The sequence below is a fragment of the Castor canadensis genome, chromosome 8 (genome assembly GCF_047511655.1).
Source record: "Castor canadensis chromosome 8, mCasCan1.hap1v2, whole genome shotgun sequence".
Lineage (NCBI taxonomy): Eukaryota > Metazoa > Chordata > Mammalia > Rodentia > Castoridae > Castor > Castor canadensis.
The window spans coordinates 153002441-153018043 of NC_133393.1; the positions used below are offsets into that span (position 1 = coordinate 153002441).

At 44.8% G+C, this 15603-nt stretch overlaps 1 protein-coding gene and 1 pseudogene across 13 annotated transcripts in view; one reads left to right on the top strand and one right to left on the bottom strand.

Moving 5' to 3' along the window:
* Positions 1-15603, bottom strand: part of Efcab6 (EF-hand calcium binding domain 6) — a 225839-nt gene that overhangs the window by 81784 nt on the left and 128452 nt on the right. For 3 of the 13 annotated variants that reach the window (XM_074084650.1, XM_074084653.1, XM_074084648.1), the window contains exon 1: positions 77-330. The exons of the other annotated variants lie outside the window; for them this stretch is intronic. In XM_074084650.1, coding sequence (XP_073940751.1) covers positions 77-152 — 76 coding nt within the window. In that variant the 5' untranslated portion in view covers positions 153-330. Of the gene's footprint in view, positions 1-76; positions 331-15603 lie in introns of those variants that run through there. 13 annotated transcript variants of the gene reach the window in all.
* On the top strand, positions 5833-5951 carry LOC141425957 (5S ribosomal RNA; annotated as a pseudogene).

Genomic DNA, 15603 nt, shown 5'->3' on the forward strand with positions numbered 1-15603 from the left:
TTTTTGTTTTGACCACACTCCTGTGCATTTTTTTAAAATTAAGAAACTAGCCTTTCGTATTTAAGCAGATGCTTACCATCTCTAAAGTTCTTTATCCTTTCACCAACATCCAAGTCTTCCCATTCCTTGAGCCCGCTGTAGCCTCTGAACATGGACTTGCAGACAATTGTCTTGGTTTTTGTCTTTGTTTTGCGTTGTATTGCTTAATCTGAAAGCATCCCCTTCATTCTTGAAGGGCACCAAATCCCAGGCTGAGAGGACTTTGCTCTGTTTGGCTTCAGTTTTCTCCTTGAGCGTGTCAGTCATTGTCCCACTGTCTTTGACTCCGTCATTTCTGCTTGAAGAGAGATGGCAACTATTTGTAATGTGTCACTTTTTTGTATTGCTTTTTAAGATTTCTCTTTGATTTTGTTTTTTTAGCAGCTTATTTATGATTTTCTTTCTATTTATCCTTTTTGGAGTTTCCTGAGCTTCTCAAAACTGTAGGTTTAGGCTTTTTACCCCAGTTGGGGAGTTCTAGCCATTACCTCTTGTCTCCTGCTGTGATTCCAATGTTAGACCTTTTGCTATGGTTCCACATGGGCTTGAGGCACAATTCTTTCTGATTTTTTTTTTTGTTTACCTTTTTCTTCCCTCTTCCTCGGCTTGTATAACTTCTACTGATGTATCGCCAAAAGCACACTGACTTCCTGCTGTCATCTTCATCCTGTGGTTAAGCCATCTGGTAAAGTTTTTATCTCGTGAATCTTTTTTTTTAGTTCCATTTAATTCTTATATTTTTTACTTTTCTGCTCAGATTTCCTATATTTTTGTTCATTGTGAGTATGTTGTCTTTTATATCACTAACCATTTTTACCACAGGTACTTTGAAGTCTTTGAGAGTTTTTGTTTGTTTGTTTGTTTTGGGTGGTACTGGGCTTTGAACTCAAGGCCTTGTGCTTGCTAGGCGGGTTCTCTATCACTTGAGTCATGCCCCCAGCCATTTGAGGGTGAATATCTGGTCACCTAAGAGTCTTTTGAGAAAGGCCATGATTCCTGCTTATCTACATGTTGGGTAATTTTGGATTATATATTGGACACCATGAATGTTATGGTGTGGTGACTTTGGATTTTGTTATATTTCTCTAAAGAGGACTGAACTTTTTTTAAAATTAATTTTTAAATTTTAAAATATTTAATTTTTAATTAAATATTTTAATGCCTACAATTTCTTATATACATGAATTGCAAAACATTCACCTGTATATGCAAAAGCATATTCTCTAGCAGGTCAACAGTACTAGGAAACAAGCTTAATGAAATGAAAAAGACTTTCATTTAAACTCAATTTGTCCATTATGTATAAGACATGATGGATTTAATAACCTCAAAGAATCTATATTCCACTCTTGGTAATACACTAAACACCTGAATATTTATTTCATCTCATTCATTCACAAAATAAATAGTAGTCTAATCAGCATACTGAAAATAAAACAGCCAGTAAGACATTGGTTATTGTTGTCATTCACTTGTTTATTGAAGGAGGCCACAGATTTGGCTGAACTCAAACTGGAAAAGCCTGTCTTTCAGACTCCAGATACAATTTAATTTCAGTTCTGTTCTTTTATCCTTAATGGCCACCTACAATGTGCCCAGCTCATGCATGATAGTTAAGGGCAGTCAGTTATGCATAGAACTTGGGGCATTTATTCTCTGGCTCTAAATTTTTTAGAAAGGCTCCCTCCCTTTAATTCCCAGTGATATTAGTTGCCCAGACCTTTTCTCTCTGGTTCTTCAGATCCATGTTTTTGTTTTGGTTTTTTAAAATTGTTGTTCTGGGTTTACATTGTGATATCTATAAAATATATCATAGTTGAATTCACCCTCTCCATCATCTCCTTTATTTCCCCTCCCCACTTGATTTGTTTTTTTTTGACACAGAGTCTCACAATGTAGATCAGGCTGGCCTTGAACTCACAACACTCCTACCTCAACCTCCCAAGTACGGGGATTATAGGCATGTCCCTCCATGTCTGGATCTATCAGTGTTTTATCTTCCCTACATTGTACCAGCTTCAGCCTTCAGCCAGGTGAAAAGTCACACAGAAAATGAGAACCTTACCTAATGTCATTCCCATCTTCCTAAGTCGACTCCCCTCCAGAATCTGTGAGCTACCTTCAACCTCCAGGCATTTGGTTATTCATTCAAATAATTACTTGCTTGCTTATCTAACATTGCCCATTATTTACATGTGATAGCTCTGGGAGGACTGGTCCAGTAGAAGCTTAGTTGACCATACTAGTGAGCTCCCAGTCACACTGACTGAGCTGTAATGACAAGCATGTCCCTATGACACCACTCAGGGAAAGGCTTCCCAGTGCTGCCCAGCCTGGGACACACATGCATGCAGATCTGACCTTCCATACCCCTTCTGCATACCTCTATCATAGACAGTCCATCGCACAGGCCCAACTCATGGCAAGCACCCAACAAATTACTGTTGGATAGAGAAATTACCTTTATATTCTAAGAGCACAAAGTAGATGTTAGATAACTATTGAATGGGGTGAGGGAAGGGGTGTGTGTGTCTGAGCATGGATCAACTAACTCGCCACACCAGCCATTGTGTCTGGATTAACTTGAGTCTGACTAAGAAAATCCATGGCAGCACAGATTGGAGTGTAAAACATCTTTTAGCCTGTCTAGGAAGGATTCTGAATATCAAGAATGCTGTGAGGCAGGATAAGAAGGCACTATCCTTGTGAGATATATGGAAGGAACCAAGAGGGTTCTGTGATAGGGTTTTGTGACAGAGACTGTGACAGGGACTGTGAATGGTGTGCTGGCTCTTGGCCTGCAGTGCAGACCCTTCTTTGTTGGAGGTTTCACTGTGTCTGTGCTGCGTCAGCCCCAGGATCTTTATTGTTCTTCCCTCAAAACTACATTTAGTTGGGCTCTCTTTTTTAAATGTCAGTTACAGAAAATCATGGAAAAGATTCACATTTTTTTTTTGGTGCTGCTGAAGTTTGAACTTGGGACTTTGCACTTGCCAGGTAGGTGCTCCATTGCCTGAGCACACGTCCACCCCTTTTTGCTCTGGTTATTTTTGAGACCACAATCTTCCTATTTTAGCTTCCCTGCTGCAGCTGTGATGACAGGTGCTCACCACCATGACCAGTTTTTTTTTTTTTTTCTATTGGGATGTGATTTCATGAAGATTTTTGTCTGACCTTGAACCACGATCCTCCTGTTCTGAGCCTCTCAGTAGCTAAGATTGATTGTCTATAATCACTCCAGTTCACATGCATCCTCCCCATCTTTACCAGCATGCATTAGTTGTACAGAGGGATTCACTGTGACATTTCCATATACACATATGATGTAGCCCGACAAATTCACCCCTCCTATCACTCCCCACCTGTCCGCTTCTTGAAACAATTTCAACAAGTCTCATGGTACTATTTTCATACATGTACATAAAGTATGTCCACCGTTTTTGCCCTTCCCCTTCCCGCAGTTACCTACTCCCAAACAGAATCGGTTTTACAATCCTGTCCTTCACTTTTAAGAAGTAGATTTTGTGTATGAGAGAGAATGGGAATATCTGTCTTTCTTAGTCTGGTTTATTTTGCATAACACAATGCTCTCCAGTTCCATCCTCATGTGTATTCTTAAGGCCAAGATTTAAAGACACACACTGAGGGGAAAGCAGGATCCAGGGGCTCTGCCCTTCCAACTGGCTCTCCTTGTCTGAAAGTTCTCTGGCCAACATTCTTTTGTGAAAAAAAAAACTAAAGAAAATTCTGGGGGTTATTTTTCATAAGTAATAGTATTTCTATTTCTTTATAGGCAATGAATGAAGCAGACTCACACAAAAAAACCTGTCTGCCCTAGAACATCAGACTCAGTCTCCCCACCTGCCGTCCCCAGCCCAGTGCTCCTTGATCTTCCAGCCCCTCGCCCCACCAACCAGAATGCAGGCATGGCTGGGATGCAGTCATCAAGATTGTCTCAAATGCAAAGCAGGCTCAAAGACTGAGAGTGGCATGGCTGGAAAATATGGAACTTTCAGAACAGATCTGACTCATACTTTAATAGGAAATTCAAACTCTTTTACCAAATGCTCCCTAGAAAATTCAGAAAATTCAGACACGTGGGTCTAACTGTCTACATGGCGCCAGAAAGAGTTGAAGCAAAGATCTGATCCTGTATCATTGGTCTGCACAAGACAACACTGTCCCAGGGACTCAGTCCTGGAAAGACTAGAAGACAGAGGGTTGAAGTAGGCATTTCAACCTCTTCATTACAGGTGAGGAAACAGACCCAGAAAGTCCTGCTCCAAGGTCACAAGTGAGTGGGATGGGGCCATGACAGAGACTTGGTACTACACAGGGAGGCTTGGGCGCCATGGACAACACACTGGCTGTTGCACTATTGAGGCTCTGCCTATATTAACAGTGGAAAACATGGCCCCTGATGCATAGGACCCACTGCAAGAGGTACTGCTCCCCACCCAAATATCCAGGCTGGCACAGAGAGTAGGTCTAGTTGGGTACCATGTTTAGAACAGAGCTATGGCAGAGATGAGGACTCTGTGAGCCAACTACTGGCGGCTTACAATGAAACAAATATTTACTCTCACGCTGTGGGGCTATGGGTTGGGTAAGGTTTGGCTGATGGAAGACCAGTCGAACTGGGGGTTTCTGGTTCCACCTGTGGGTTGACGGGTGACTCTAGGCTGCAGGTTTAGGCCTGCCTTTGCAGATTTATTCTGGGGACCAAAATAAGGATACCTGCTGCCTGGCAAGCTCTTGAACAACAGCTTATGGGAGCACAAGGTCATCCCAACCACACAGGCTTACTGAAGGGCTATGCTCTGGCCACACCCAGAAAGAAAGCCAAACCTCCATGGTTAGGCAAGTACTGAGCACAGAGGGTGATGACAGCCCCTTCCAGAGCTGAATCTTGGGATTCTCCTCATGGATAGCAATGCTCTGGTCATAAGGAACCCACAATCCAGCATGCCCCCAAATCTAGAAATCTCTAGTCCATAGTCTAGATCTGCCTGGTCCCCAGATACATCCCTCCAGTTCTGAGGCTGTGGGAATGGACCATACTTCCCCAGCATGACTCTGGACCTTCCAGACCAACAGTCTGCAGATAGTAATCATAAAATCGTGAACACTTTTCCTTCCTTATTTGCTGCAGACATGTTGGTGGAGATGATTTGATTTAGCTTGTTTTATTTTTTTTAAAAATGTTCCCACAGAACCAAATAAGGCTACAATTGTGTCAGATGGCACTGAAAGAGAAAGTGCTGAGCCCAACTGTGACCTTCAAAACTGGAAGAAGACACCTTAGTCTGAGAGAGAAAATGAGGGGATCTGACAGCTTTGCAGTCAAGGGAAGTTCCAGGCAGCATAGAGCCTTAGTCAGACAGCACTGATTTTCCAGGCAAGTGTCCGGAACCGGCTAATTTTTGCGCACATGCATAAAACTGTTCAACACTTCATTAACAAATCTGAACATTGAAATAAAAGACAGGCTATTCTTCCTTCAGGAGAGGTATTCTTAAGGCCTGGAAATCAGATCTTCTGTTCAAAGGGCTGCAGAGAGAACAAAGTCAGAGGCCCAAGGTCTGGAGAAGGAGACTGATACCACAGTGGCTCCCTTATCCTCATGAGCCTCTCTCACTCTGTGCTTGGCCCTACCTTCTGTTCTCTCTTCTCCACTTCAAAACAGATGCATTTGTAATGTATTGATTTAATCCAAATCCAACTGTGAGCCCCATAATGCATCTGGGATTAGATAAAATTATTTAAAACTTTATATACAAAATATAATCCTGGGTCTACAGCAATATCACCCTGAGTGCATCTGATCTTGACTGATCTCACAAGCTAAGCAGGGTCGGGTGTGGTTAGTACTTGGATGGGAGACCACCTGGGAATACCGGGTGCTGTAGGCTTTAAACACACACACACACACACACACACACACACACACACACACACACACACCTGGCCTACAAATAACCAAGAATATCAAAAGAAATGAAACTGAGTAAAAACCTATTTTACCAAATTAAAAGGCCATACTGTGTTAACAAAGAAACGTGTAAGTTGGTAGAACAGAAACTTTCAGAATGTAATTTTAGCTAGCATATTATCATGTGTTAAACTTTTTTAGTAGTACTGGAGTTTGAACTCAGGGCCTCACACTTGCTCAGCAGGTGCTCTACCACTTCAGCCATGACTCTAGCCCTTCTAGGTTATTTTTCAGATTGGGTCTCATACTTTTTGCCCAGGCTGACCTTGAACCAAGATCCTCCTACCTATATCTCCCATGTAGCTGGGATAACAGAGGTAAGCCATCATACTTGGCTTAAGCTTTTTTATTATACTCAAAGTTGGTAAACATTTAGGAAATAAGTAACTCCAAACACTGCTGATAGGAATGTCTTTGGTAAGATCTTTGGAAATGCAATACACAATATACACCAAACATTTGAGTGTGAATATTCTTTTGATGTAGAAAGTTTACTTCTATAAGCAATAAATGGTCATGATCTCAGTGCAGGTTCATAGGATGTAATGAATGGCCACTCTGGTGGGGATAGTGATGGGCAGGGAGCATGTGCATGTGGGAGAGGGATATATGGGAATTCTGTGTGGTTTCACTCAATTTTGCTAAAATCTAAAACTTCTCTAGAAACAAACTATATTAAAACAAGCAAGTTCTTTCAAGAAAGCAGAGGAGACCAGGGGTGGAAGAAAGACTTCTTGGTAATTAAGACTACAAACCTGGAGGGTTTTTTTAATGGAAAGCAGATATATTTGATTGTTAAAAAAAATTAAAACATTTTAATGGCAAAAGATTTAAGTATAATAAAGTTAAAAAGATGGATGATAGACTTGGAAAATAAACTTGTGGTTAAAAGAAAACAGGGTTGATTAATTGTGAGTTAATTTCACAGATTTTTTTTGTGTGTGTGCACCTACATAACAGGTGCCATGCTAGGCCCTGGAAATACAATGGCGAACAGAACAGCAAAATGCCTGCCCTTGCACACCAGGCTCCATTTAAGGGTTCGTGTACTATTGTGGGGTGAATCATGTCTCCCCAAAGATACATTGAAGTCTTACTCCCAGTTCCTAGGAATGGAAACCTGTGATGTGAGCAGCATCTCTGCAGACATAATCAAGTAAGATGAGGTCATACTGGATTAGGGTGGCCCTGAGCCACTGATTTGGGACAGGCACAGAGAGGATACCATGTGAAGACCCAGATGCAGAAACAGACTAGAGAGCGGCAGTGCAGGCCAAGCAGTGCTGAGGACTGCAACAAGGGTCCTCCCTGGAGGCCTTCAGACTCTAGGCTTCAGAACGGGGAAGAATGCATTTCCCTTGTTGGTGATGATTTCCTAAGAATAATTCTATTATATAGCAACAGCAATTATCTTTACTTTAGGGAAACAGAAACTGAGGTCCAGAGTGCTTTGCCTAAGGTCACACAGTTCTTTAGAAGCAAATCTGGGATTAGAAGTTCAACCTGAGTTCAAACCCCAAAATAAGTAAATTAATAAAATAAAATAAAATGAAGTAATCCTTAAAACAATCAAAGTCCTCAAAAACAAGGGAAGTCTGGTAAATGGTTCAAGTTAAGAGGAGCCTCAGGAGACATGACTGGTAAGAGTCACGTAGTGTCCTGAATGTACTCTTGGACAGAAAAAGGACATTAGAGTTCTCAGTTAAGAACTCTGAATAAACTATAGAAACTCAGAGTGAATGTCAGTACCTGGAGGGGGCGCTGTTTTCTCGTGCTCCCTCCCTTGCTGGAGCGAGTTTTCTCTCTCGCTCCTTGGTTATTACTGGACCTAACTGGGCTTAACTAGGGGTGACCAGAGATTTTAGAAAAGACACAGGATAGACAGACAGACAGACATAAAGTTGCATCAGGTGTGTTTTACACTCGGCTGGAGACACACAACCCTCATTGCTTCTTTTCTCTATCTTGATTCTTTAAGGCCTTGCTCCTTGCAGTTCTTTAAAACCTTGCTTCAAACCTCTTTCCTTAGGCTCACACTGTCCCGTGTTTGCTCTCAGCTTATGTTTAGCCTAATCGCTCTTAAAGTCTTTTGCCCCAGGCTTGCACTGGCCCAGTTCTATTTAGCTCTCTCAAAGCCTTGGTGCTCAAACTTGCAAACCAGCAGCTGCACCTAAAAACTGCATATGCATAACTCCTAAGGTCTCAGTCCTTAGACTTGCACTGTGCACTGTCCCAGGTTCTTGGTTTAGCTTTCCTAAGGCCTATGCATGAAGCTCTTTCTCAGCTTTGCTTTCTGAAGCCTATGGTAAAGTTCTCAGTGCAGACTTTCTATCAACCCTCTCTGTAGCATTTTCCCTTCAACAATTCTTTTCCCTTCAGCAATTTTTCCCTTTTCTGTCTTTCCCTGTTTAGGGGCTGTGCCTATCTTAGCCTACAGGTAAAAGTAATTAACTGCATCTCCCCTTGCTTGTGTCCAGTTCTCATAGGCTTTAATCTGCTCCTCACAAGTACCCTTGAACTACAAGAAGTACAAAAAGAGGTTTTTGTTTGTTTGTTTATTTTTGCAATATTGGGGCTTGATCTCAGTGCTCTATCACTTGAGTCATGCTCCAAGCTGTTTTTACTGTAGTTATTTTTCAGTCTTGTACTTTTTACCTGGGGCCAGACCTGGACCTCAATTGTCCTACCTACGGGTCTCAGGTTGCTGGGATTACAGATGCACATCACCATGCTCAGCTTACTGGTTGAGATGGGGGCATCTCAGTAACTTTTTGGCCAGCCTGGCCTTGAACTTGTTCCTCCCAATCTCTGCCTACTTAGTAATTGAGATTATAGGTATGCACCACCAGGCCTGGCCAAGAGAGATCTTTAGGCAAAATAAAAAACAAGCCCAGGTACAAGCACAAAATGTAAACTGAAGAAAACAACAGGAAGGGTAAATCTCTAGACTCACATGACAGATTGTTTACAGAACAAATGATGACTCCTTGTAAGATTTTAGGATATATATAAAATTAAAGTACATGACAACAATGACACAAAAGATGAAGGGATGGATGACCTAAAGGTCTAGCATTGCCAGAAGCAGCAGGACAGCAGGATAGGACCCCCGCTGCAACCTGTGGTGCAGCTCCTTAGGACCGCTATTAGACCACCGACTCGCAACCTAACAGAGGGGAACGGTCAGAAAGAAGGCAAGAAAGGACAGAAAAAGAGACATGGCTGGCTGTGTCAACAAAAAGCCGCCAAGATGACAGACACGTGGTGAGTAAAAAGTGGACTGAGCACTTGGAGTTGAAGGGGCAGGCCATCATGCCACATCTTCTGAAGACCTATGCCGCCCACATGAAGCTTGCTTTTAAGCACTGGGAAGTCAAAAGTTAGAAAGGCATACACCACGCTAAAACCAATCAAAAAATGCCAAGGCAACCTATTACTACAGGCAGAAAGGGCTGGAGGGAAACAGCAGTTCTGTATCCAGAGAGCTGCGTCTTGTGGCAAAAGAGCCAATTCACAGAAGTTTCAGCAGTTCTAAATCTATCTGCAACCAATAATCCAGCTTCAGAGTGAATGACACCACCAGGCACAGAATAAAAAAGAAAGGGCAGACAGATAGTGACTTCAGCACACCTCTCTTGATCCCTACTGGAACAAGCAGGTAAAAATTTGGTAATTTTTAGTAATTTAGCCCTGGAGGAACTTGCCAATTTGGGCAAGGCTATGTGCCAAGAGAACCTGGCTGTGGCCTCTAGCCGAGGGTCAGTGCTGGAAGATGAATCTAGAAGTTCTGAAAAATACAAAGAATAAAAATCACCCTAAGAGACATGTTCAGAAAAGTGAGTCCTTGCAATGGAACACTCACTCTCCCCAGTGCTCATGGATTGATTGAAGTCATTTAGACTTTAGAATCAAATCACAGTCAAATCTACTTTAAAGTCAATAAAGAAAGGTAAGCTAGATATCCCAAATACTTGAAAATTAAATGCACTTTTAAAAGTCAAACTTCAAAAAAATTACAAGAGAAATTGTATATTTGAACTGAATGATAATGAAAATATACCAAAAATTATGGTGTGGCTAAATCTGTATTTAGAGGAAACAGCCATAATCATACATTTGAGAAATAAAGGCAAAAAACCAATGACCCAAAACTCTATCGAAGAAATCACAAAAGCAAAGCAAGTTAAATCCAAATGAAGCAGAAGGAAGGAAACAGAATCTCACAGAAATAAACGGAATGCACAGCAAATGTGCCACAGAGAAAACAACAATACGGACAGTTGTCACTGTGAAAAGACTAATCAAACTGGCAGGGTTCACCTTCTGCTCCAACACGGTGGAGTAATTCACAGTGAGCAGACATGCCCAATCAGAACAACAAGGGAAAACAAGTGGATGCTGAGGAAGAAATGAGGGACTTCCAGAGGGGAACTCTTGCCCCAAAACCATTGATGATTCTGGGGTGGACGTCAGATGGAAAAGTGGGGTTGATCCAGGCAGAGGCCACCCCAGCAAAGTTTTGTTAGTTATGTGAGGAGGCTCATCCTATGCCTGGTTTCCCTTACAGACACAGGCTGACGGTGGATACACTCTTGGGGCAATTAAAGACAAAAGTCCACCAGGGACACAGGCCCTGTGCACACAAAGCCCAGCACAGAGAAGGCCTGGAGGAGGAATCAGTGGACACTGAGGAACTTGCCAAGCTGGGCACAGCTAGGAGGCAGGAGGACCCAGCCATGGCCTCTGGCAGAGGGTTGTTGCTGGAGGATAGAGGAAATAAGCACAGACTTAGATGGTGGCGTGGGGCTTGGGCCACACAATGAGGTGAGAGGGGCCTGAGACAAAGCTGGTCACTCCCATAAGATGGCTGGGAATTGGGGAGCTGTTTGGCACAGGAGCCCCAGGACCTGACTAAACCTCTTCCTTCTCCTCGTGCCCTCGATGATGTGTTACTTCAGTCATTTTCTCCACCTCTCCTCAGCTCCCTAGCAAGGATGGAGCACCTCAGCTCTGCTCGCTGACTCCAGGGAGGCCTAAGCACATGCGGGGTGAAGACATGGGAAAGCCCTCACTCTTGCTCTTGGGTCTCTGTGCTCTATGACTGTGTCTGCATTCGTCTCATTGTTCCCTTAATTCTGCGTTTCTCTCCTTGTTCAACTGACCATGAGATTTTTTTTTAAAGATCTGTTTTATTTATTGAACAGCGTCAAATGTCCCAATAGGCTTAAAATAGACTTAAAATCAGAGAGTGAAAAAGTCATTCCATGACTTTCTAATACTCTATAAGCACTCGCTCAGTCAGAACTGTTTATTTAGTGTGCTTATCCCAGCCGGGGTTGACGGTGCTGGTGTCGGTGTCAGGGATGAGTTACATTGGGTCCCTGTCTTCTGAGTGGGAAGGAACACATGTGGTTGGGAACTGATGATGGGGGAGTGAGTCTGCTCAGGGCTCTGTCCGAGGAGGAGGGAAGTTTCATTTCTCCCCTGCTTAGCAAGGCCAGGTATCCATGCCTCCTGGCAGGCACAAAGAAGAGGAACGGGGACTGGGACACTGGGCTGAGCTGTGTCAGACCCTGGCTTCCCTGATGTCTCAGGGCTGCACATGGAGCTGGCTGGGGCCCTGCAGCTCTGCACCCATTTCCAGATCCTCAGCTCTGACTCCAGAGGTGCAGCTAAGAGTAACAGTGCACCAGACAATGTTCAGTGTGTTTGCGCCATCAGGAGAACTCGAATTACAAAGCTGACCTCAAATTCCTGGCCAGCCATGGCTCCATTACGCTACTTACCCATTAGACTTTCTTGGCCTTGGTGCTTTCAGGGTCTTGTCGTGTTATGGTCCCTATGGATCACTGACCCTGGGCAGTAGAAGTTACCCCTGGGGACCTGCAGGTCAGAAACTCTGACTCTGGCCATGGCCCCTGGTGGCTTGGCCCCAGCTCAGTGCACCACAGGCCCCTTGGCAGCTTTTCTGGGTGGAAGGCAGAGGCTGCTGTGCTCACTCTTCTAATACAGACTCTCTCCTCCCACAGGAGCATGACCTTGCTTTTCTGTGGTAGGTGCTCCACATTCATGGATTCAACCAAACGAGGATCAGAAATACTTGAAAAGAAATCATGAGTGTACTGACACACATGTGTGACAAACACGGACGCTCCTCATGATTCCTAAGCACTGCAGTTTGACAACTATGTGAACAGTGCTTACATGGAGGGATGAGTGAAAGGGAATGGACAGTGCACAGCTCTATGAAAGAATGAGGCCATCCTGTGAGGGACTTGAACAATGGTGAAGTTTGGTATCATCAGGGGGTCCTAAAAACAATTTCCTGCAGAATCTGAAGGGTGACTGTATGTGCATATATATACTTTTATATAACTTCCCAACCCCCTACAGATAGGTTGCATAACATAGTCCTGTCCAATAAAAAGTAAGTGGAAGCTGCCCAGAGGAGCTTTTTAAAAAGAAAGGTGTGGAATGGCTCAAACCCTTCCCCCCTGGTCCTTATCTCTGCCTGAAATATATTTGTGATAGCTGGTACACCAGCAGCTATCTTGGCATGAAGATGACCCTGGAATGGTAGAAGCTAGAAGAAGCTGGGTCTCAGGACACTTGCTGCATTAGTCCCATCACAGCATCCCCTGGACTCCTTGTTATAAGGGAAAGTTGTCCACCTGTCTATTTGAGCCAATGTTTTCTGGGCTTGCTGCTAACTAAGGATCTGAAGCAGAGAGGGACAGAGAAACCAGCAGAGAAAGTACGTAAAGGCCTTACCACCCCTGAAGTCCACAGTTTTCCTTCACCACCAGTTCTGGACTCCACGTTTATATATGCAAAGTCAGGCTGGTGGAGTGGCTCAAGAGGTAGAGCACTTGCTTAGCAAGTGTAAGGTCCTGAGTTCAAGCCCCAGTGCCACCAAAAAAGAAAAAAAGCAAAAGTCCAAGGCACCTTTTCCCTATAGAAGACACTCGGCACATCTTTGTCTTAGGTGACAGAGGCCAGAGCAACAATTTGAGGAGGTGGACTTCCTGGGAGGGGAGGTGCACTCCAGGCTGACATGAGAAATGACACAGAGCAATGCCCAGTGGGCAGCACACTCTCAGTCACGAGAAGCACACCTTGTACCCCAGTGGGGACTATGCCCAAGCTGTCACCCAGCATAAAGTCACCTTATGTATTCAGAAGCTCAGCTGTGTCTGAAGCTAGGCAGAGGGAAGGGAGAAGACGCATTACTAGTTAATGAACTTCATCTGGAGTGCACACCAACTCTTCCTAAACGCGGTGGTGAGGACACAAAGGTATTCTCAATGCATGGATCTTGGCTCTGGGGCCTGTCAGTGCCATCCAGTGCTGGTCCTGATCCTGCCGCTCTCCTCCTTGAGCCTGTGTAGGCACAGGGAAGGAGAGGGCTGGTGAAAAGAAACCATCAGCATTTCCAATTTAGAGCCGAGGTGTGCAGCCATCCTTTGCACCACCATGTTTCAATAATGAGCAACCTTGCAAGCAGGTGAGGCGTTGAGTGTCACTTAGAGCTTCACCCCAGTTTCCTGGAAGGAGTCACTATACCAGAACTGCCACACACACACTTGCAAGGAGAGAAGGGCAAGAACGTCTCCCAGGACCAAAATAACAGGAGGAAGTGAAGGGGCATTGTTGCTAAAATTAATGTCTGTTTTACCAAACTCTGCAGCCAGATAAAACCTTGAAACTCGCTGCCACCCGCTTCCCGGCAAGCCTGCAGTATGCCCAGCAAGCTTGGATTATATCCACTGGCCTCCATCACATTCAGCACAGGCCGGAGGCTGATACAGAGAGACCTGGGTTCCAAGTCAAGGGCCTGAATGCTTTGCAGCTGAACTCCATTGAGCCTTGGTCTCCTGGTATGTGAAGAGGGATAATGTCACCGGGTCTGCTGGGATTCCTGGGAGGATTAGTAATAGCAAATATAAAGCAACCTCCCCAGCCCCTGGGTCTTAGGGGCTGAGTCGTTGTTCCAGTGGCGGCCACAATGGTTACTGTTTCTGTGGTCACCATTACAGCGTTACTCATGCTGATTGTGCGTAAAGCTCTCAGGAGAAGTCAATTGCAAAGGTTTCCATCTGCTGAGGTCAGTGTTCCCAGGCTCTTATCACCCAGATTCCCTGTACTATGTCTCGCCCTCAGTCTCACTTTCTACGGTGGAAGCCCGTTTTCTAGCTCTGATTTCACTGGTGGTAGAAAAAAGGCCACCAAACCTGATCCATAAGTGATCTCTTCAATTAGAAGTGACGATCTTCAGCTTAGGAGGTTCACACCCGGCTCCACCACAGGTTGTTTTAGACTCACCCCAAGGTGGCTGATCTCAAAGACAGCTATAATAGGATTATCCTAAAGGTTAAACCCAACAAGTCACTAGGAGGAAAAACAGTGTGTGATTTGCATTATTGAGTTCGAGTGAGTCACTCATTGGTTTTTATGTTCAAAAAATAAAAAGATAAATGTTTTTTTTCCTGCTTATTGGTGTGTATGGCTAAATGTGTCTACTCCAAACTCATGTGTTCAAATCCTAACCCCTAACATGAATGGGATTAGTGACCCAATAAAAGAGACCCCAGAGAGCGCTGGTCCTCTCTCTGCCCTCTGAGGATGCAACAGGAAGCTGCAGCCTACATCTGGGAAGAAGGCCCTCAGCAGGATGCAACATTGGGCTTCAGCCTGCAGGACTGCAAGAAGCACCTAGGCTGTGGCACTCTGTTATGGCAGCCTGGGGCATGGCCCTTCTTGGTTTCTACTTTCCCTTTCCCTTCATGGTGGGCCCATCTTCAGCAGCAGGGAGTCTCTGAGAAGACAGGAGACAGGGAAGAGGAAGAAAAGCAGCCTGGAGGCTACTGCAATGAGCGAGCAATGGAACAACTGCTTGGTGAGCTGCCCCTTGAGGTCAGGCAGAGTCCAAAGACGCTCCTGGGGAGAGCTGGGCATAGGATGAGAGATTGGGCACTGCCCCAACAGTGGGGAGCCAGCTTCGCTTTCCTGGAACCTCGCAGGCTTCCAGAAAGCTACCTCATCAGCCCTCAGGGTGGCAGCTATTCAGGGCTGCACTGGGGATCCTAGGTCCTCTCCAAATCCATCACCTGGCAGATCTCACTGGGCCCTGCTACGCACCAAGCACATAAGAGAACCACATGTCGCCCTGGCAGCACACATTACTAGAGGAAGACAAGCAAGCAAACAGGATGGAGAAAGGACAGTCTGTGTGGCAGAGGATGAAGATATCCAGGCGGGCGGGCCAGTTGGATGTGCAGTGGGAACACAGGGCCACTCAATGAGAGGACTGCAGTAGAGGGAGGGTCCGGGGTGGGGGTGAGGAGAGCCAGGCAGACTGCAGTGGAGTATGTGGTAGGTGAGAATCGCCGGTGCAAAGGTAGATGCACCTGGAAGCCAAGGAGAAAGGAGGCTGGTGCTGGTGTGGAGAGCCTGTGAGAGTGGAGTGGGCTGAGGCCGGGGTAATGGTTGGTGACCATCCAGGCCATGTGAGGAAGTGAGTTTTGTCTGAGTGAGATAAGCTCTCTGGCAGTGGATCCCTGTGGATGCCCTGG